The following is a 22313-nucleotide window of genomic DNA, read 5'->3' on the forward strand; positions in this document are numbered from 1 at the left end:
CCAACTTCTTCAAGGAAATCTTGCCGGTGTCTCGTCTTTCTTCTTCCCAGAGTCCTCTCTGCCTGGAAGTCCTGCCTATCCTCTCCTGCCTAGGTTCTGGCCATTAGACTTTTTACTAACCCAATCACAATGACACATCTTCACAGTGTACAAAAAGATTTTCCCACAACAAGGACCCAGGATGTTGCCTCCCCAGCGGCAGTGGATCTCATCCCATCTGTTGTTGTAATTGGACCTAATAGCTTCCACCAGCTTAGCCAGGGAACCCTTGTCTTCCAAGTCAACCTGAGTGAAGGAAACAGTGGTGCACATCCATGTCTTCTTGTGGACCAGCCTCCACAGCCCCGTCTTGCCTTTGATGATGCAGTAGGAGACCAACATCTTACAACACAGGGTACCAACTCACTAGGGTCTATGTTGTGGTCAATCGCCACCAACTGAGCTTTCTTGTTCTCCGCCAAGGTGGTAACTGTATTGGCCCCCAGAACATACAACAGCCACTAAGAAGCAGTTACAGAAGCTGTGACTCAGGGGTAAAGAGACCAGTTTCACTGTTTACGGTGATTTCAGGTGGAGAAAGTCAGACACCATTGCACGCATTTGGCTTTAAGTGAAGATTTTCTTTTTTTTGTGTGTAACAAAAGTACTAGAAAAATGAAAAAGCACATACAAAACTCACGGTAGCCCTTAGGTACAGAAGTCATTAATAACATCACATGATTTCTTCCAGTGTATTTTCATATAATTGTGTTCATATCATAGGTTATTTTCTATGTACAGCATTCTATTTTTAAGTTGTGTCTTTACTAAGTTTTTGATTTAATTTGTTTCTGTTCTTTTTAAGAAATGTTTTTGTTGTCAAAAAGCACTAAAAAAATCAAAAGAATTAAAAACAAGTCAGAAATTCCATCAGAGATCATCATGACTAATATTTTGATGATAATGTTTCCATATGAGAAGGTGTTTATGTGTATACATGTTGGGGACTGTGGACCCCAGACCCTGAATTTCCTGTGACCCCTTGCCTGCCAAAGTAGACAACTTGTTTTCCTACGCTTGCAGCTGCTCCGAGCAAACAACTTGTTTTGCAGCTGCTCTGAGCACGAGACCCTTAGGAGTTTCTGATGGCAGGAGAGTGGTTTCTGGTGGGCTTGCAGCTGAGAGTTAGGGTGTGGCCATTAGTCAAGGAGACCCTATATAAGCTGCACTGGACCGTCTGTTCTGAATTCATAATGTCAAACCAATGAGCACTTATTGATCAATAAATAGTAGTTTGGTATGGGTAGATTATAGAGTGAAGCTCTTTTTCATCTTGTGTTTTCTTACATCTTTCCCCATCCTTTGTTTCTGCTCTTGAACAATAAATACCATGTTGCCTTTAATTTTTTTTCCTGCCTCCCAAAGGAAAATGTACCAAAGAGAACTTAAAGAGTACAAAGTTGCTAGTGTTTGATTCTACTCAGGGACCTCTCTTATTTATATCAACACTTAAATTTTTTTCTCCTAATGAACCTAGGTATATAAGTATAGTAATCAAACATTTACTGGTAATAGAGCAGAAAGAAATTTATTTTTAAGCAATTTTTGCGTCTATGTAATTTTAACGTTTATTAAGATGAAGGCAAGTTTACATACTAATGAGCTGGATATGCTCGTTCATTTTACATAACGAATGCTATTTGGGCTGAATATTCCACACTACGGAGCCTAGAGCATGTCCAGTAGTGTTTCATAGTTGATTGATATTTTCATTTCGTGGTCATCAGTTCTGAGAGTATGGCTTTGCATACATAGTGCATAGTGGAAAACGGCAAACGTTTGTTTAGGACTATTCAGGAACTGCTGGAAGTTCTTTTCTTATTCCAAGCCAAAATTCATTTATATTATTATTTTTTTTAATGACTTCTGTTTATACAAAGGATAGGTGAGGTGGTTTCTCCAGATGCTACCATCCCACCAGAGTGCTGTTATGCGAAGCAGATAGGCAGGAGGGTGATAAAGATTCAGCCCATGGGCGCATCTCTGAGTGTAGAAATGAGGCTGATGTTTGAGCATGTGTCACGGATGCAGATCAGAAGCCATCAGGATAGCGTGTGTGGAATCTGTCATCTAGGATGGGAGTCACACACAAGCAGTGTCAGGAGAGCACCTCAGGATTCCCCTCTTTGTGACGGTGACTCCTAAGAAGAAATTAGGGGACCCGTGCTGTGGTCATCATCTGTCTTAGGAGCCCCTGCACCCTGGAGAAAGAAGGAACTGACGAGTATGTAGCAAGTGGCCAGTAGAGGGCGCTGAAACCTTTACTCATGGAGTGAATGATTTAGACAGGAAGCTAGCTAGCATTAATCAACTCAAACTCCTAATAAAGAAACGACTGTAATTTTGACATAGCGCATAGCTTTGTTATTGATTATAAAACTATGAGTGATAGAACTCAGGACCTCTTAGGTAAGCATACTGATCTTCAGGCCTACCTGCCCAGCTTGTTTTGAGACAGGGTCTTGCTGTATAGGCCAGATAGGCCTTGAATTTGTGATCCTCCTGCTTCAGCCTCCTAAGTGCTGGGACAACAAGATTATCAACGGCCATTGTTTATTTACCAGTGGCTTCTACGGTGTATTTGAGTATGAGGTTAATTGTGTGATAATCTTGAATACTAGCTAAGGAGGTGTTGCTACTCTGTTTCATTGCTTTTTTTTTTTTTTTTTTTTGAGACAGTCTTTCTCTGTAGCTTTGAGAGCCTGTCCTGGAACTAGCTCTTGTAGATCAGGCTGACCTCGAACTCACAGAGATCTGCCTGCATCTGCCACCCAAGTGCTGGGATTAAAGGCATGCGCCACCACCGCCCGGCTCATTGCATTTCCTATTGCATTTCTGAAGCCATGAAACTTGTAGCAAGTTTGTGGTCAGTACATTGTCCCAGAACCTACCCTCAAAGAGCTGGCGGTTTTAAATCCTGCAAATTAGAGAGAGAGAGAGAGAGAGAGCACTTAATTAGTATTTATTGTTTATAGACTGAAATAGTTGTGGAATGAGGTAATTGTTATGCTTCCTTTACTGGGGTAGGTGATGGAATAAAGGTGAGAATTTTACTTAATGCTAGTAGCTTTGGGATAGGCTACTTATAGTGCAAGTGGTGCTGAGTGCAGAGGAGAAAGTAGCCAAGCTCCTCATCTTGCCCTTGCCAGGTTTACTGTGGCAGAAACAACTTCATTTACATTGAAAATCGTTCCTGATGATAACCCAATTAAAAGTTTGTGACCGGGGCTGTGGAGATTGCTTAGCAGGAGAAATGTCTGCCATGCAGGTGTGAGGACCCGAGTCTAGATTCCGGACACTGGCGTACAAGCCAGGCGTGGTGACATATTCATGTATCTTCAGCACTGAAGCAGGTCAGACAGAGGTGTATCCTGGGGGATTGCTGGCAAATCAGTCCAGCTAAATGTGGCTCCAGGTTCAGTGAGAGACCCTGTCTCAAAAGATTAAAGTGCGGTGGAGAGCTGTAGAGAAACACACCTGATGTTGACCCCTGGTCTCCATGTACGGCCTCCTCCCATGCCTGAGTGCATGCACCCACAGGCGCACATTCACACATGCTTGTATACAACACATATGTACATGAACATGCAAATACAACACACACACACACACAAAATAATTAAAATTCATGAAGACTGATTATATAGCTTTCCTGTTCTTCCCTGTATTAGGTCTTGCTCTTTTCAATTTAATGACCCATAGCTCCTGGAAAGTTTAAGATTTTATTTAATAATGGTGACTATGTCTTGGTCTACTCAAGTTCCCCTCACTGTTAGGCAGCTAGACGGGTCAAGGTTAGACCATAGCTCCCTGCTCCCAGTTACCCATGTTCTAAAGTTTATATCCTTGGTGATGTGCATATTGCCTTCCATTTGCGTGTTTTTTTTTTTTTTTTTGTCCAAATTTAGCTTTTGGGTTTCATGCTAAACTTACGTCTAACTCGTGTCTGCTTTCAGTCACACTGGCTGGTTATCACCTCTAATAATCTAAGACACTTTCATGACTTCTCACGCATTACTTTGTCACTTGGATGCCCCATCCCTGCTCTTTCTTGCCTTCTGAAGCCCTACCTTATTCAGTTGCCACCTCTCCCACAGTGCCTGCCACAACTTGCCGAGCAGTAGCTACTAATTTCTCTGCACTCGTAGCACCTTGCCAGTATGTCACGTCACGGCAGTGTTTAGTCCCATCTGCCCTTCATTGTCCTGTCTTCCTGTGAGCACAGGACAAGTGTCCCATCATCTCTGTCATGGCCAGTGCTTGGCCCAGTGCTTCATACACAATAGTGGCTCATCAAATATTGCTCAACTCATGATTCTGGATATCTTTGTTAGGTCTTGATTGGCATGGTCACTTTTCAAGCTATCTGAAGCAAGCTGGACAGAACATTGTTGGCTCAATTTTTTTTTTGTTGTTGTAAGAACATTGTGGAAGTTAATTTAAGACTGGAAACTTAGCTTTTTAAAATTATTCAAAACTAAGACACATGCCCAGTCTGCAGTTTGAAGTGGCTAGCTAGACCTTTCAGGCACTGGAACCAGAAAGTAGTGGAGGGTGCGTTCAGGATTGTGAAGTGTCTCGTCAGGAAGAAAGATATTCACTGATTATAGACTGTAATGTCTTAGGCCATGTATGTTTGGATTTGTTCTTAGACTTAATCTCAATTAGGTAGTAGTATTTTTTTGTGTGTTTACACTGGGTAGGATCTATAAAATGTCCTTGTCACAGGACAGATACATCCTTCACAACTGGAAAAGAGTTGGGAAGGAGTTGTTCTCCTCTGATAGGACTCAGCCTAAGATGTTGCAGCCTTTTGGAAAGTCTACATCCATTCTGCATCTGATGCTGCCAATATATATATCTATTAAAGCATCATTCATAGACTTGAATAGTCCAACGAGATGGTTTTTGGACTTGGGATTTTAGGCAGGAGAATATTACAACAATAACTGACACTTGCCATGGAATTCCACTGAGTTAATTTTTATTTTGACAACTGTACCTTTTTCAAATGTTAGAAGAGTTTATCGTTCAGCATGTCTTCTCAGTGCACACTATGATTTTAGGAGTCAAAACCATACCATGTAGGTCAGTGACTCCCAATGTTTTGGAGAGCATATTACTTCTTCCTGACTGTCTGATTCATATTTCATGCTCCCCTCCCTTCCATGTATTTTAGGACTCTATGGAATTTTAAAATATTGCTTCCACACTACCACTCATTTTTGGGAATTTTGAAAGACAGAGAGGAATACTTCTATGTTACAACATCAAGGATTAGTAACCACAGGCTGTCTACATACCTCTGGGTAGCTTTCAACACAGATAGGGTCACTTGTCATCAGATGGAGGCTGCCAGAATTCTGGAGTTTTCTGTTGCTGTTTGTCAGTCTTGATTTCTTAGGGTGTGTATGACACACTTCATGAATTGCTGAACCACATTCGACAAATGTTCTGTTAGGAAAATTTATGCCACGAAGTTATCTTCTGGTTTGGTCTGTCGTTTCTCTAACAGTGTATTGCAAGATGGAGAAGTCTTTCTTTCCTTTCCCTGCCTCTCCCTGAGCTGAGGCTTGGGAGGTGAGACCGCTTCCAGGATAGGGCGACTATTGACGTCTTGTCCTATGACCAGCAGTTCTGAATCCCCAGTCCCTTCTATCGGCCCCATTATTTCTTGTTAGGGGTCTGGCCCTCAATCCGCAATTATTGCTATAACACATTAGTCCAAGTGCGTAAAACTGGTTATTGTAGAAATCGACTTTCTGCTTACTTAACATTGACAGGTGGTAGCTCTGATCCCCACCTTGTGGGGATTCAGACTAAGTGTCACTTACACCACAATGAAGCTCTGAGGGTCACTCTGGGCACTGTCTCTATTTTGAGGAGTGTGCACGGGAGGTGTCACACATCAAGGGTATGCTGTGTCACTGTCACTGCGAGGGTCACATATCACTCTTATTTCCACTTTTTTTTTTTTTTTTTTTTGCTAAGACCAGTCAACATGGTCAGAGCCATCTGTGAAGGAAGCTAGGAGTTCATGTCTAGCCGTGTGCCCAGGAATAAAGTCACATTATATTAGTTTGTTAAGGCTTCCAAAGCAAAGTACGACTGATGTGGGAATGTAAACAACAGAAACTTATCTTCTCACCCTTTGGGGGTCTATCAATTTATGATCAAGTTGTTGGCAGCATTAGTCTCTCCGAGACTGCTTTTCTTGGTTGAAGATGGCCATCCTTCTCAGGCCTCTGTTCTCTGTGCGTATGCTTCCCTGGTATTACTTTTGACATTTAATTTCTTCCCCTTTAAGGATACCAATAAAGTTAGGCTCAGGCCCACAGTTAATTCAATTACCTCTTTAACAGCCCCATCTCCAAATTCAGTCAGTTGCATTCTGGGGCTTAGCAATCAACATACAAATTCTAAAAGAAGATATTAATGCATCCCTCAGCAACTGTGGTATCTTAGGTCATGAAGGGCAGGAAGGCGATGAGGAGGACAGAAGTGAGGGAAGTGAGATGGAGGATACTATCTCTGCAGACGGAGGATGCTCTCTCTGCAGACGGAGGATGCTCTCTCTGCAGACGGAGGATGCTCTCTCTGCAGACGGAGGATGCTATCTCTGCAGACGGAGGATGCTATCTCTGCAGACGGAGGATGCTATCTCCCAAGGGATTGATCTATTTGTTGGATCAGTGCCCTCAGGATCCAGTCATTTCCCCAAATCCCATTAGCAATCAAACCCCAACTATGCAAGGCTATGGGGGGATAGTTCATATTCAAACCATAACTGTGCAAAATTCTTGTTATACTGGGTCTTTCTTCCTCCTCCTCTGCTGATGGGGTCTCATATACTGCAGGCTGCCCTTGACCTTACTCCCTAGCAGGTGACTAGGTTGAATTCCTGATCCTCCCGCCTTGCTCTCCCAAGTGCTAAGATTCTAGGCATATGCCACCACATCCAGTTAATAATGAAATTCTTCACATGTAAAACACTGATTGATGTTCGAACTATTTTCTTTACTGCTTTCCAGTTATACATCCAGTATAGCATTATATTTAAGACTGTCCTTTGTAGTACTTGTTGGTGAGAGATACTTTCGGTTTTAGGTAAACAGGTTCTATGATTTAAATTATGCATCTGTGAGTATGGAATTAAATTTATCACGCTGTGTGAAGGCAGAAAGTTTTTCTTGAGTCTCTAATTTGATGCTTTACAGGCCAGGAAGTTAGGAATTTCCCCATGATTACATGTCATTGAGTAATTCCAGTAAATAATTCTCTCTGCTTTTTGGAATCATTATAAAAACTTGTGGTTAATCTATTTCATCTTGGTGTCTTTTTGTTCTTAATAGTTTTAGTGGCTTCTTTTTAATTCCTCTCCTCTTCCCTTCCCTCCTCTCCTCTCCTCTTCCCTCTTCTCTTCTTCCCCCCTCCCTTCTCCTCCCCTCCCCTCCTTTCTCCTCCCTTCCTCTATATTATCCTCTCCCCTTTCCCACCTTTCTCCCCTCCTGCTTCTTCCTTGATCAGAGTTGCTTGTGTGGATTTATTGATTTCAGATGACCATGTTAGTCTTGATTTACTGAGAGAGATACATTACAAGATTTTCCTGGAAATAGCTCTTCTTTGTTATTTGGTTTAACCGAAGCCACTCTTTTTGAATTTAGTACTGCAGAGGAGTCAGGGATGTTTTCCTTTGCTATAAGCTGTTTTCAGAAATGAGCAACTTTTCTAGTAGCTTCTAATTCCAATGCTTTTAAACTGCATGCCCAGTATAAATTTATTGAGGAAATCATGATTATGAAAATATTCTGTAAGTTCATTAATATTCCAGAGTAAATCTAAGATGAGCATAGTCTCATAGTCTCACGTCTGCAAATCTAAGAGCACTCGAAGAACAGAGGCAGGAGGATTGCCAGTTCACTGTCATCGTTGACTGCATAACAAGTTTGAGTCCAGTCCGATCACCATGAGACAGTGACTTGAACACAATTGAGATGAGTTACAACCACACGTCCTTACAGCAGAATACAGGTTGTTGGTAGAATGCACAGTTACATTTGTGGTGCAGCACAGGGATCCCAGGAAGCTGTGCACTAACCTGACACGCTCTCGTTTATCTCACACAACAGTTGATTCAACAGAAAATGACATAGTTAAAATTTTCTGAGAATTGATTTATATGGGCACTAGGGACTGAGGATTGAACCCAGGGCCTCATGCATTATAGGCAAGTGCTCTACCTCTGAGCTACAGTCTGTCCATCCCCCAACCCCCATCCCCATCTCCTCCTCACCCCACCCCAGGTGAGAGCCTTTAGAACCCTGCTGCTTTTCTAACAGAGAGCTGTGGAGGAAAGATGAGTGGCGGCCACGAGTGCCGCTGTCTTACCATTGCCTCGGCAGAAGAATAGAAATCACTCCCAAATGGGGAGGGACTCAGTAACTTAGAGTAACATCGAGGAACTCAATGTCCGTGAACCAGGAAGGGCCCCCCAAAAATTGCATGCAGATTATGTCAAATCTTTCACTCAGTTCATATCTTGCCAGGAAATATGTAAATGATTTTCTCTTTTTGTTAATTTTTTATATTTGTTTATTTATTTTTAGATGGGTGGTGTATGGAAATGTAACAGTCCTAGCCTGTCTGTAAATGCTACTTTTTTTTTTTTAAAGATAAAGGACTAATTTTTTTTTTATTTTATTGTTTTTCTCTACTCCCCTCCCTTCTTGTCCCTTCCCAAGGTCCCCATGCTCCCAATTTACTCAGGAGATCTTGTCTTTTCTACTTCCCATGTCAATTAGATCCATATATGTCTCATTGTTGTCTAGGTTCTCTGGGATTGTGAATTGTAGGCTGGTTTTTCTTTGCTTTATGTCTAAAAGCCTCTTATGAGTGAGTACATGTGATAATTGTCTTTCTGGGTCTGGATTACCTCACTCAATATGATGTTTTCTAGATCCACCCATTTGTCTGCAAATTTCAAGATGTATTTTTTTTTTTTTTTACTGTGTAATACTCCATTGTGTAAATGTACCACAGGACTAAATTATTAACACCGGGCTTCAGAATAGGAAAGCCCAACTGTACCTTGAAAAGCAAGAACCCCCCACACCATCCCCCAGACTTCTTACCCATGTCAGCCCCTCTGCTTCCTTCTGCATTTGCATCAGAGAAAATATGAAATTCTCCTTTTGCCTTTTATCCTCATTTTGTTTTATCTTTACATTTGAGAGATTTTGAAGTGGATGTTGGACGACACTGTGACACAGTGTGAAAAGTCTGTGTATTTTTCCCATTCTCGTCGTTGTCTGTCTTCTTCTGTCAGGTTGTCCTAAGCACAGCTCTGTAGGTCAGGTCACAGTTTTTGGGTTGGTAACGTAAGTAAATAGGTCACTCCATGAGCTATTCTAATATTTCTAGTAATAAATATCAAACCGTGTTCTTAGCTTACAGGAAGAATTGTCTGTGATTATACCTTACTTTTGTTTTTTAAAACAAGAATAGTCTGTGGCATTGGGGAGATAACACAAACAAGCATAAAGACTAGAGAGTTCAGATCCCCAACACTCATGTAAAGAGACAGCCTGGTAGCACGTGCAGCTACAACCCCAGTGCTGGTGGGGAGGAGACGGGGTTGGTTTTTGGAGCTTGTTGACGAGTCAGCATACCCAGTCAATAAGCTCCAGGTTCAATGAGTGACCCTATCTTAAAAAAAAAGTGGAGATCAATATGGGAAGACATCAAATGTTGACCTCTGCCATCTGCATGCAAGCATGTGCAACACCCTACTCCATGTGCATCCATGAGCACATACACATGCATAGATCACACACAATAAAAAGGCTATATGACTTTTGCTAGACATGAAATAAAACACATAGTAGGAAATAAAAATAAGAGGTGGCCTCTTGGTTTGGCTAGAAATACTATTTACATTTTTAATCCTTTCTTTCTGCCTTTGTTCAATACATCTTAACAATGCTGGGATTAAGAGGTTGCACACTTTTTCACCATTCAGTAGTCTGTAGGTATTTGATGCAATGTGATGGTCATTAAGAACCCTGTCAGTATGTCTTAATGTTTTTTTTTTTTTTTAAGATTTATTTATTTATTACATATACAGTGTTCTGCTTGCATGTATACTTGCAGGCCAGAAGAGGGCACCAGACCTCATTACAGATGGTTGTGAGCCATCATGTGGTTGCTGGGAATTGAACTCAGGACCTCTGGAAGAGCAGTCAGTGCTCTTAACCTCTGAGCCATCTCTCCAGCCCCTACCTTAATGGTTTTATGGAATTTTCTTTTTCAAATTCATATGATTTTGCTGTTTACCCAGAGTCAAAACTTTATTTTTGCTCTTTGTTAGTTAAAACAGCATTCTGATAACATTTTCTGCATTATTCCTGTGTCTGCGTTTTCACATTTACTTCTCTAAAGTAAAAGGGAAACTAATAGAGGGGCCAACATCCGGGCTTCTTTCTGCCAATTTACAAACACCCAACAAACGACTTTCCTGAAAGATTTTGTTGTGCATAATCTCATGAAGAGATTGTCCAGTTAATTGTTTCATTTAAACATAAAGTATAATAATTTTCCTTTATTAGCTTGTAAAAGCTGTGCATTTCAATAAGTACACATAATGTATTTTGATCACATTCTCCTCCTCATTGGATCCTTTGGTACTAAAGTTACAGGCAATTGTGAGCTATCTGATGTGGGTTCTGGGAATCAAACTCAGGTCCTCTGCAAGAATAGTATGTGCTCTTAAGCACCAAGTCATCTCTTCAGTCTTCTAGTAAGATCTTAATATTTTTGCTTTTTTAATTTTAATTTCTGTGAATTAAAATATTTTTAATTTTTTTTTTTTGGTTTTCTCCAAAGATTTATTTATCTGAGACAGGATCTCACTGTATACACCTGCTCACCTGGAATTCTCTGTGTGGACCAGTCTGGCCTTTACAATTTTGTGTGTGTGTGTGTGTGTGTGTGTGTGTGTATACAGGCATCCAGATGCTCACAGAAGCCAGAGAGGGAGTTTGGTCTCCTGGAGTTGGAATTATTTAAGTCGGTTTGTGTTTATTTTGTAATTTTTCTTATTATTTAAATTTAGGAATTTTTTTTTAAGTCCACAAACTAGAGAAAGATTCTAAAGTGTTTTGCTTCTCTCTTTCTCTGTCTGGGCCAGTTCTCTTACAATTATATATAATCTACGTGGATCTTAGTTAAAAATAGGATGTTCAGTTTGAATAGAAAACTTCCCCCCAAACCTAGACCTCTTGTTGTCCCTTCTTTCCTTTATTTTGGATACCGTGTTTATCATGCAGCTACATTTTCATCCTACTGGACTGTTCTACTAAGATACTCTGTTGCGATCATCATCCTAGTCTTTCTCCCTTCTGACCTATTCTTTTGAGGATCTGCTCATTTGGAACGCTGTTCACTATCCTGCTTCTCTTTTGGCTATATTTCCCCCTTCTGTTTTCAATTTTCATTTTTTCAGTTTCCAGAATAAAAAAAAAGTTAATCCACATGTGAGTACTTGCAGGCAGCTGTGTTGTTCTGTCCTTCATTGTAACCCTCCCTCCCCGCAGACCTTATTGAGATTTCTTAATTTTAAAATTAGGACATTTGGGAGATAAGCAAAAGTACAGAGAAGAAAATAAATTAGTCTAACCACTTAAGTATGCTCTGATATTAGTGAATGCTATGATGGAACTTATTACGAGTTATATAGACTATGGGTGACTTACATATGCACATATAAGTAGGTATATGTAGTTTAGATTACATATTCTATTATGTACTTTAAAAACACAATTAGTGACTGATCTTGAAAGCTACCACTGAGCAAGAAAGACATCAGCACTTGGGAGGCAGAGGCAGGCGGATCTCTGTGAGTTCGAGACCAGCCTGGTCTACAGAGCTAGTTCCAGGACAGGCTCCAAAGCCACAGAGAAACCCTGTCTCGAAAAACCAAAAAAAAAAAAAAAAAAAAAAAAAACCTTTGCACATTGGTGTCTTGATATAACTTACATTGTATGGTTTTTATTATTATTCTGAAACTCAGTCACTTTTGAGACAATAGTATATTATTTCCCACTAAATACTTACTTAGTGGGACCATAAGGTATCACTAGAACCATTTGAAAATCTAGATAGGAATGGAGACACAGGCCTGTAATCTAAATACTGTGCAGTAGAGGTGACAGGATCAGAGGTTTAAGGCCAGCTCTAGTCACATAGTGCCTTTTAGATCAGCCAGGGCTATAGGAGACCTTCTTCCAAATCACATCTTCCAAAATATAACAAGTTATAGATAAGCCACAGAGGCATGTTTTTAAAAGGTGAAATTTGTATTAGAAATATAGATACAGAGGTCAATCACTTGTTTAGTATGCCTGAGGTAATGGCTTCAACTCAAGCACTCAAAACTAACCAACCAACCAACCAACCAACCAACCAACCACCACCACCACCACCACCACCACCACAACAACAACAACAAAAAAATAAATTAAAAGACAGGAAATACTTGCAAGTCAAAAGCTCATAGCAGAATTGGTGAGATGTCTCAGGGGGTAAGAGCACTTGCCACCAAATCTGGTGACCTGAGTTTGATACCCGGGACTCTCACAATTCAAAGAGAGACCTGACTTCCACAGTTGACCTCAGACCTCCACTTGTATACCTTGGCATCCAAATACTCCCCACCACCATACACATATACAATTAAATTTTTTTTTCATCAGATATAGATGAACTTTACTATAGCAAAACAAATTAGTTAGATGCCAGATAAGATTGGTGGCGTGAGTAGCCACGGCTTGCGTTAGTCAGAAGCCAGAGAGGATCATTCTGCATCTTAAATGGTTGTTTTAGTCCTGTGAGCCCAAGTCTGGAGGGCATAAATAAGGTGGAAGTAAAAGCTGTAACAAGAAGGTGGCTGCTTTAAGCAGCAGCCCTGCATAAGAGGGTGGGATGGCGATGACAGTAACACATCTGGAAAGTCTAGGTCAACACTTTAGATTGTGTGGATGCAGCTACCACGGCTTGGTGACCAGTCTCTGGGGAGCTGAGAAGCATGGGCTTTCTTATGGGAAAAGTCCTGGATGTATATGTGTTGCTTTCTCCGATTCTCAAGGCTCGGGAAAATATTCAAGGTGCCTTTGTTTACTACTTGGGGAGAGAAGAGGAAAGGAATGCTGCTGAGGAGTTTGGAAAACCTCTAGCTACCAGACTGGGAGAAAATGCCTTTTGATTCTTGTTCGTTTACGGGAACTCAGAAAAGAGAACCGTTATTAAGGGATCTTTTGGTAGCTAGTCCAGCATTGCTGAAGTGGATGGCCCAGAAGGAAAGCAAGTAGAGATGCTAGAAAGAACTGTTCACCCAGGGGGAAAAAGCCTTTGGGAGTAAGGATTTGGACTTTATCTTGTATGAAGTTTGTACCAAAAAGATTGAGGTAACCCTGAACACTCAGATATATCTTTATAATTGTTTCCATCTGTACTACAACTAAATTATTTTAGTTTACATCTATATTATTTTTTTCTTTTGGAATCGTATGTATCTCTGTCAAGTGATTTGATAATGAGATGGTTTTAATACAAATGTAATGTTTAATTGATGTCAGTATATAAAAGTGTTTTTACTAAAAGCCTGTAAATTAAAAATTAAAAAAAGGGTTAGAAATGAGGCTATCGGTGTTCAACTTTCTTTCTACCAACCATGCAAGTCTGTTTCCTTTCTCTCTTGGCTCAGGTATTTGTTGGGGACTTATCCTGTATAGGAACTAGTGAGCCTCCTAAAACACCTTGTGATTTAGACTGTGGATTAGCACATAAGCAGAATGTATCCCATGAGAACAGGGAACACTGCTGTTTGTCTCCTTCTGTACTCCCAGGACCAGGTAGAGATAGGACTGACTTCACAGGCGGAGGATCGATAGTTGGGAATACAAGCACACGAGCGCTTCCTGGCCCTTTGGAGCCGTGCAGTGCTGTGGTGTTTATTTCATGGCACTTTCTGGTCTCATCTAGTAGTTATCCTCTGTCTGATTAAGGTGGGTAATGAATCGGAAAATCTGGTGACATTTGCTAAGAGGAATGGAACTGTTCTATTTCGTAATTCATAAATTAGCACTGAATGTACTCTTGACATGTGTGACCTTTGTGAATTGTTCAGTTTGGGTGAACATAGTTTCCATAATGGCTTATTTTACGTATTCTTTTTAAACAAATAAAATCTCTCCGTAAATGGTCCTAGATGTAAGCCAGCTGGGGAGAGCATGGCCGAGATCGCTCAGGCCAACCATACGGTGAGGCTTGTTTGCCAGCTGAATGGTGCCCACTCTGCAGCCCAGACACATCTTTGCCCGAAGTGAATGGCTGGTCTCGTTTATGCCCTTGTCTTCGGAATATCTGATAAAGAATTGACTTTTCACATCATGAAGCCTTGAATGCAGATAGCCTACTGTACCAATTAGAAGAATATTCTAATTTGTTTTGTGTTTTGATTTTATCAGGTAAAAAAGCGCCCATTTTATTTAGTAAGGAAATGATTGAATCAATGAAGGAAGGTTCGGTTGTTGTGGATTTAGCTGCTGAGGCTGGCGGAAACTTTGAAACCACTAAGCCGGGAGAACTTTACGTTCATAAGGTATACCAAGAAAGTGTCTTCTTGCCTCTATATCCTGTGATATCCAGTGACTTGTGTGGTTTAAAAAATAATTTTACTAATTCTTTGAGAATTTAATACAGAAATACAATACATTGAATTGGCCTTCCTGAGTCCTATCCCCAGGTCTCAACTGAGGGCTTTACTTGTCCCTCTTTTAAATTTCTTTATGGTGCTGGGGATCAAACCCAGGGCCTACCACAAGTAAAGCACACTAGGCATACTGTTAGCTCTTCCCCAGAGCGGCAGCCCAAGTCCTCCCTAAGAGCTATTGATCCCTTTGAAGTATTTGTAGAAACTGAAGATGGAAAGCTAAAAGACAATCCACGAAAGCTTGGAAAAAGATTTAGAAAATGGACATAAAGCTCATAATGCAGGGGTAGGGGCTGACTTTTGTGACGACATGCTTTTTCCTTTAGGGAATTACTCATATTGGCTACACGGACCTCCCCAGTCGCATGGCCACTCAGGCCAGCACGCTGTACTCCAACAACATCACCAAACTCCTGAAGGCCATCAGCCCTGACAAGGATAACTTTCATTTTGAAGTGAAGGATGATTTTGACTTTGGTACCATGAGTCACGTCATCCGGGGAACTGTGGTGATGAAGGTAGGTGCTCCTCTCCTCCTGTGCTCCTAGGGTAGCTTGGATTCAGGGTCACAGAAGAGCCTTCTTTTGGGATAAAGATATATTGTAAGCCAGGCGATGGTGGCACACGCCTTTAATCCCAGCACTCGGGAGGCAGAGGCAGGCGGATCTCTGTGAGTTCGAGACCAGCCTGGTCTACAAGAGCTAGTTCCAGGACAGGCTCCAAAGCCACAGAGAAACCCTGTCTCGAAAAACCAAAAAAAAAAAAAAAAAAAAGATATATTGTAATAAAGCATTGACATGTAATGGAAACTGTTTAAAAATAGAGAATGATTTAAAGAAAGTATATCATGAATTCAAGTATGAGCACTAAAAATATACAACTCTTTTGAAAACCAGAAGTAGAAATTTAATCAGGAAAAATGAATTATTGTCTCTTGTACTTACTTTTCAGGGTTCAATTAGTATTCTTAGATATATGCCCCAGACATATAAAAATTATATATGTATAGCACTAATGCTATACACTTATATACTCACTTTGTAAATTATATGAATTTACATTAAAATTAAATATATACACATACATTAATATACATTACAATTATATTTACACCAAAGTTTTTCAAAGTGAACTGTCTTCTGTAAGTCATTTTGAACTTCCAACTTGACTTTAAAAATACTATTTTCTAATATTTGTTAGGATGGCAATGTGATTTTTCCAGCCCCCACACCAAAAAATATCCCCCAAGAAGCCCCAGTAAAACAGAAGACGGTGGCTGAACTGGAAGCAGAGAAAGCAGGCACCGTTTCAATGTACACGAAGACACTGACCACAGCCTCCGTGTATGCGGCCGGTGAGAATAACATTCATTAAGACTGAGCACTGATTGAGTTTTGTATGTCCTATGTTCATTATCATGATTAATAAATGGAATATTATTGTTATTCTTTGGATCCCAGTATACTGGGCCTGATGTGTCCGACTTTACCGTATGTCGCCTGTCCCTGCTCTCTGGGATTGGAGAGTGTATTGATTACCCAAAATAACACAATCACTTTGTTAAGTACTGGAGTGAAGGCATGTGAAATCACATATAAGGTGTTAATACATTTTACAGAAAACATCTTCAATATGGGCACCGATATTGCCTGTATCAAAGCTGTTGAGTAAGAGTGTCAGAGTGTGCTGATGTTGAATGTATGCAAATCAAGATCTTTTTGTGTTTTGTAAGACACTAGTTTGTGGCGATCTGTATAACTGGGTAAGACCGAGCAACCAAAAACTTGTTTGAATTATAAATAGTTTGAGGTAAGGGATAGTCTTGAATATTAGACTAGCATTCTAAGTTACCTAAGAAACTTTAATATTTTAATTTTGATTTTTTTCTTTATAACGGGTCACAAGTTCTTTTGTTTGCTTTTGTTTTAGAGTCATCTTTTTGAAATCACTAAAGAATTACTGTAAAATAGTGAGACATATTCTTTTTGGCTCTGTATCGTGAGAAGCTAAAATGTGGGCATTTGATTGGAAATTGCTTTCTTCCTCATTGAAGGAATGAACAAGTTTAGATCTGCTTAGTGTCAAAGCAAAAACAAAACCAAAGCACACTATAACGAATTAAGAGAGCAGCAGGCAGGCAGGATTCTTGTAGGCTCAGCATTCCCCGAATTCCCATGTGAGGCCAGATGTTTTAAAGCTAACTTAAAGTAACTCTCCTTGAATAAAGAGCAAGGCTCAGCAAGGCGACCGAGAGGCTTCTGCTGGTGCGTACTGTCAGGAGATGGGGCCGTGTCCCTACTTGCACTCGCTTGCTAAAGAAAAGAAATGAAATAAGATGATTTAAGATGATTGTATTGCTCTTGCGGTGTTTCCTAAGCAGGACCACGAATTTCCATCTCTCTTTGAGGTGTAGAAGAAAATGGAGCAGGGCATATGGGATAATTTAGTTTTTGAGATTTCTGTCATGTTTATCAAGGCAAGGCATTTCTGCTAGATAATTGGAGCGTTGATAAGAAAACCTTCCTATATGTGATATCATTTGTGTCTTTGTTCATTGGGAGGCTCTGTGGATTTTGCTGAGTTAGTCCTTTCTGGCTAATATGATTGGAATAGAGGTGAGTATTTAATAAACACCAGGCACTGTGCTCTGTCCTTCATATATATTAGCTCATCTATGCCTTATAACAACTCAGTGATGTGGGAATATTACCATATTCCTTTTGAAGATAAAGACACGAGGGTTAGTAATGTTATGAATGAGGACATTAAAACACACAGAGGTACATAACATGTCTAAGATCAGTCACTAGCAAGCAGCAGGATGAAGATTTGAATGAGACAGTCTGGCTTAAGACAACATGACTAATCATAACTCTATATAGTGTCTTATCAGTCACTGGAAAGCCAAAATATTTATCTGACTCTCTCCCAGAGATTTAGCAAGCCTTGTGTTAGAACTTTTGAAATACTGAATATGAGTAGGAAAATCTTCATTAAGAATAGTCAACTTCAAGGTAAATTAACGTCCACAGCTGTTCCTTCAGCTACACCACTGACAAAGCTCCTGCTGAACTCAAGGACCCTTATTCAGGAAAGGGTGCTTCCAGCTCCCCCATTGCCCAGTGTGTCTGTTTTTACTGACCACTAGGTAACCCTTTTTCTTCTGTTGCAGAACAGCTATCCACATGGTTGTTATTAAGGAAGGCGATAATTAAAAATGTATGTTCAGAGCTGGCTGTTTGTTTCTGCACATTCTTAATTTAATTTGTAGTTATTTTTTTTCTTCTCTTTATAAAACTCTGTTTGCTGACTTGGTGTTGAGGCTGGAGCTAACTGCCCTGGCCAGCAGTCCAGTCCAGACTCGGGAGCAATTGCAAAATTTCTGTCCTGGGTGGGTGGAAGCCATATGTTTCGGGGAGGTGCTGGAGTGAATGAAATCCTTCCTGGTCTTGGAAACCTCTGTTGCTCAGTCACAACTGAGAATGACATAAAATTGGCCTCATAAAAGTCCTGTCTTGTAAAGGTTATATCCTGTCTGAGGAGAGAGTGCATTGCTGCTCTTCTGTAGGCTTGTATAAACACACGGGACACTGTCAGTAAACGTTAAAATAGAAGGGGACAAAGTTAGGCACAGGGAAATGTGTAAATTGTTCTGAAGTTGGCTCATAAATATTACTAGATCTTTGCATTTCATTTGGGGGGAGTGGTCAGTTAAGGTAGATTTCGTCCATAATCTCCCTTACATCTTAATGGTCAAATGTCTTAATAATCTTGCTGGTTATTGGCTGGGGAACAAAATGAAAGACATTGACTATTCTGTGTGTGTACATGAGCATGTACTTTTAAGTTTACTGAGGTCATTGCAGGCCATCTCACTCTCTTTCTCTTCCTCTAGGTCTCACTGGGATGCTGGGTTTGGGCATGGTGGCCCCCAACCTCGCCTTTTCTCAGATGGTGACCACTTTTGGCCTGGCTGGCATTATTGGTTACCACACTGTCTGGGGAGTAACCCCTGCTCTCCACTCACCACTGATGTCTGTGACTAATGCCATCTCAGGTTTGTTCTCTTGTTCTTTGCTCTTAGTCTGTCATAGGAGGTTTTGGTGAAGTCTATAAAGTCCATTTTCAGATCATGACTCCTGGTGTCTTGTTGCATGAGGAGGGTGGCCCTTTGTTCCCTCCCAGTCACCCGGCTAGCTTACACCCAAAATAATCACACAGAAACTGTATTCATTTAAACACTGCCTGGCCATTAGCTCTAGCCTTTTATTGTCTAATTCTCACATCTTGATTTATCCCATTTCTAATAATCTGTGTGTATCACCACGAGTTCGTGGTTTACCAGAAAGATTCAGCATGTCTGATTCTGGCAGCTCCATGGCAGTTCTCTCTCTCTCTGCTTTCTTCCTCCCAGAATTCAGTTCTGTCTTCTCCACCTACCTAAGTTCAGCTCTATCAGGCCAAGCAGTTTCTTTATTGATTAGCCAATGAAAGCAACACATAAACAGAAGGACTTCCCCCACCAGTGCCTAGGGCAGCTTTATAGTGACTTGGGTGTTCCCAAGGGTGAGTGGGCTTGTCAAACTGGATGCCATAGAATGTGCTAGCCCTTCCTGTGTTCCCATTTCTAGCAGTGTGGATCCATTAATATTTTTTCCAATTATCATGTACTTTAAGGAAAGGATTCCACTGATGAAATTTAAAAACCAGAAGGTGTTTCATGGAATCAGTTGCCACACCCTTTAGGGTCTTTTCTTAAAATCAATTAAACAATCTACCAAGTTTGTGTATGACTTTGGTTGACCATGTTGTTTACGCATAAGTACCCTGTAGACAGAAGTTTCTGTCCCACCCAGTCCCACAGCCATAAATTCCCAAATAAGCACACAGAGGCTTATGTTAATTTTAAACTATTTGGCTAGTTGCTCAGGCTTATTAGTAACTACCTCTTACAACTTAAATTAACCCATAATTCTTATCTATGTTTAGCCATGTGGCTTGGTATCTTTTCTCAGTAAGGCATTCTCATCTTGCTTCCTCTGTGTCTGACTGGTGATTGCATCTCTGCCTTTCTTCTTCCCAGAATTCTCTTAGTCTGGTCACCCTGCCTATACTTCCTGCCTGGTTACTGGCCAATCACTGTCTTTTTAAACCAATTCAAGTGGCAAATCTTTACAGTGCACAAGAGCATTATTCCATAGCAGGAGACAGCTTGCTAGGGAATGGTACCATCCAACATATTTATTTGGTGGGAGCTTTCATAGCAGTGCACATGGCTGCAAGGAGTTGTTCTCTTTGACCTCCAACATTGGCTTAGATGTGAGGGAATGAGACCCATATGAGTAGCCAGCATGGTGGAGCGCATGGTTATCTCTTGGAATATCCTAGGCATAGCTCCTAGGATTTCTGTATGGAGTACATCCAGTTTTAAAAAGTGCTGCATACAGAAAAGCTCAAATTGGTGGCAACCTGATCAATGCCTATAGATAATGATTAATTCCTTGTAGTTTGGTTGTCACATTTCCCTATAAGCCAGGCTCTAGTGACATTGATGACTTACCTTGATGAGGATACTGGTAGAAAGTTGAAGGTCATATCCTCAAGCCAAAGGATGCAAGGCTTGTTAACTTTTTACCCACAATAGTACTTAAAATAAGAAAAGTGCACAGGCATGTTGTCAACAGTTTTGATCAGGAAGATTGCACTTATCATTTTAATGAAGATGTAAGAAGACTGTCTTGTCTTTTGATAGGATTCTGATATGACAAGCATTTCAGTTATTCCATTGAATGTGGAGAGGTTCCTGTACTTATTCACCATGTTGATATTTTCTTTCTAGGTTTGACTGCGGTCGGTGGTTTGGCATTGATGGGAGGACATTTTTATCCTTCCACGACTTCTCAGGGTCTTGCTGCTCTTGCTACATTCATATCGTCAGTCAACATTGCAGGTAGGAGGAAGAAGAAAGAGTCCAGGCTGGCTGTTTTGGGTGACATAGGAAGCAAATACCAAGCCATGTAAAATAGACTTTCTGAATTTAAGCATTTGACTTTACCTTTAAAGATGGCTTCTCAGGCCACAAATGTTCCTTTGGAAGGAAGGTAAAATATTTTGCCTCTCTGTAATGGTTAGAAACTACACTGATAAAGAACCAATCCATCCATACCTTCAGCCACGTAAGGATGTCGTGCTAGAAGCTAACGGGAAAACTGTGGAATGCATAGCTTTGCATTATGTTGACTTCTGCTATCACCGTGACATCTCTGAATAAGTACAACTGCAGATAGGATTTTAGTCTTTTGCCTTATCACGACTTTGTTTGTTCCTGAAAACTGAAAGGCTAGCACACCACTCATGTATGACACTCATTTGATGCTGTTTTAGAGCTAAGAATTCCTTATTCTGTCCAAGAAACCTGGAGTCTTTTGATGCAGTATTTTCCCCTTTATCATTTGACAAGCAGAGTACCCTATCAGAGAAAAACACTGACTTTGCTCCTTTGTATTTTCAAGGTTTTAAATGGCCATTTGCTTCTAGTCATGTGGAAACAGTTGGCCCTGCGTTGACAGCGAGTTTTCTTCTTAACTGGATTGAGGGTTCCCTATTCTTCACCCACCTTAAGGGAACTGGTTTTAATAATAGAATGACTTTGTTTTTTGAGGGTCAAAAAATATTACTTGGAATAATAGTTGTCACTCTGTGATAGCTGGCAATACAGATATGTTTAATAAAGATATTCTAGCATATGAAAAAGGGTCATGCTGTTGTATGTGATACCTCTTGCCGTTTTTTCTTCCTCTTAATTCGGTAAGGTGGCTTTCTGGTGACTCAGAGAATGCTGGACATGTTCAAGCGACCCACGGATCCTCCAGAATATAATTACCTGTATCTCCTCCCTGGTGGCACTTTCGTGGGTGGATATTTAGCTGCCCTCTACAGTGGTTATAACATTGAAGAGGTAAGAGACCTTCGAGTGCTTTCGTTTTTACCACCATATCATTCTCCCTTCTATGACTATTTCGCTTACAGAATTTACACTATTGAGAACATTCAGCTCTGTCAGCAGATACAGGTGTGACCTGGAAATGCCCTGTTCCAACAGACCATTCTGATCTCCTGAGGACCAGGAGTTGGTGTGGGCTGACTTACTCGTTTTAAGGTTTCACGTGTAGAAACTGCTGAGAAGGCAGTTGTACTTTCCTCGTGAGCCTGTGGACTGTTGTGAGGGTACAGTGAAGTGACCAGTGGTCAGTCTGGAAATGTTTGCACTTCTCTCCTCCACAAATACATCACAGTTTTTATAACGAGAAATGTTTATGACAAAAGACATTATACAATGCATTTAAAAAAATATAGTAATTAAACATTCTTTTAAGATGCATTTTGTCCTTTAATTATTATTTTGTGTGTATTTTACTTGCATACATGTTTCTGCACATGCATTCCTGGTGCCCCAAGAGGTCAGAAGAAGGGGCTGGAGCCACTTTTGTTAGAATTACAGACTGCT

The 22313-nt window shown here is 40.6% G+C and overlaps 1 protein-coding gene across 4 annotated transcripts in view; it reads left to right on the forward strand.

Annotated features, from left to right (window-relative positions):
• The window catches only part of Nnt (nicotinamide nucleotide transhydrogenase), an 87446-nt gene that overhangs the window by 24949 nt on the left and 40184 nt on the right, over nucleotides 1–22313 (forward strand). For all 4 annotated transcript variants that reach the window (XM_057789984.1, XM_057789981.1, XM_057789983.1 and 1 more), the window contains exons 8-13: nucleotides 14562–14695; nucleotides 15133–15324; nucleotides 16007–16160; nucleotides 18702–18863; nucleotides 20646–20756; nucleotides 21619–21764. In XM_057789984.1, the coding sequence (XP_057645967.1) occupies nucleotides 14562–14695; nucleotides 15133–15324; nucleotides 16007–16160; nucleotides 18702–18863; nucleotides 20646–20756; nucleotides 21619–21764 (899 nt within the window). The remainder of the gene's footprint in view (nucleotides 1–14561; nucleotides 14696–15132; nucleotides 15325–16006; nucleotides 16161–18701; nucleotides 18864–20645; nucleotides 20757–21618; nucleotides 21765–22313) is intronic.

The sequence above is a fragment of the Chionomys nivalis genome, chromosome 15 (assembly GCF_950005125.1).
Source record: "Chionomys nivalis chromosome 15, mChiNiv1.1, whole genome shotgun sequence".
NCBI classification, from domain to species: domain Eukaryota; kingdom Metazoa; phylum Chordata; class Mammalia; order Rodentia; family Cricetidae; genus Chionomys; species Chionomys nivalis.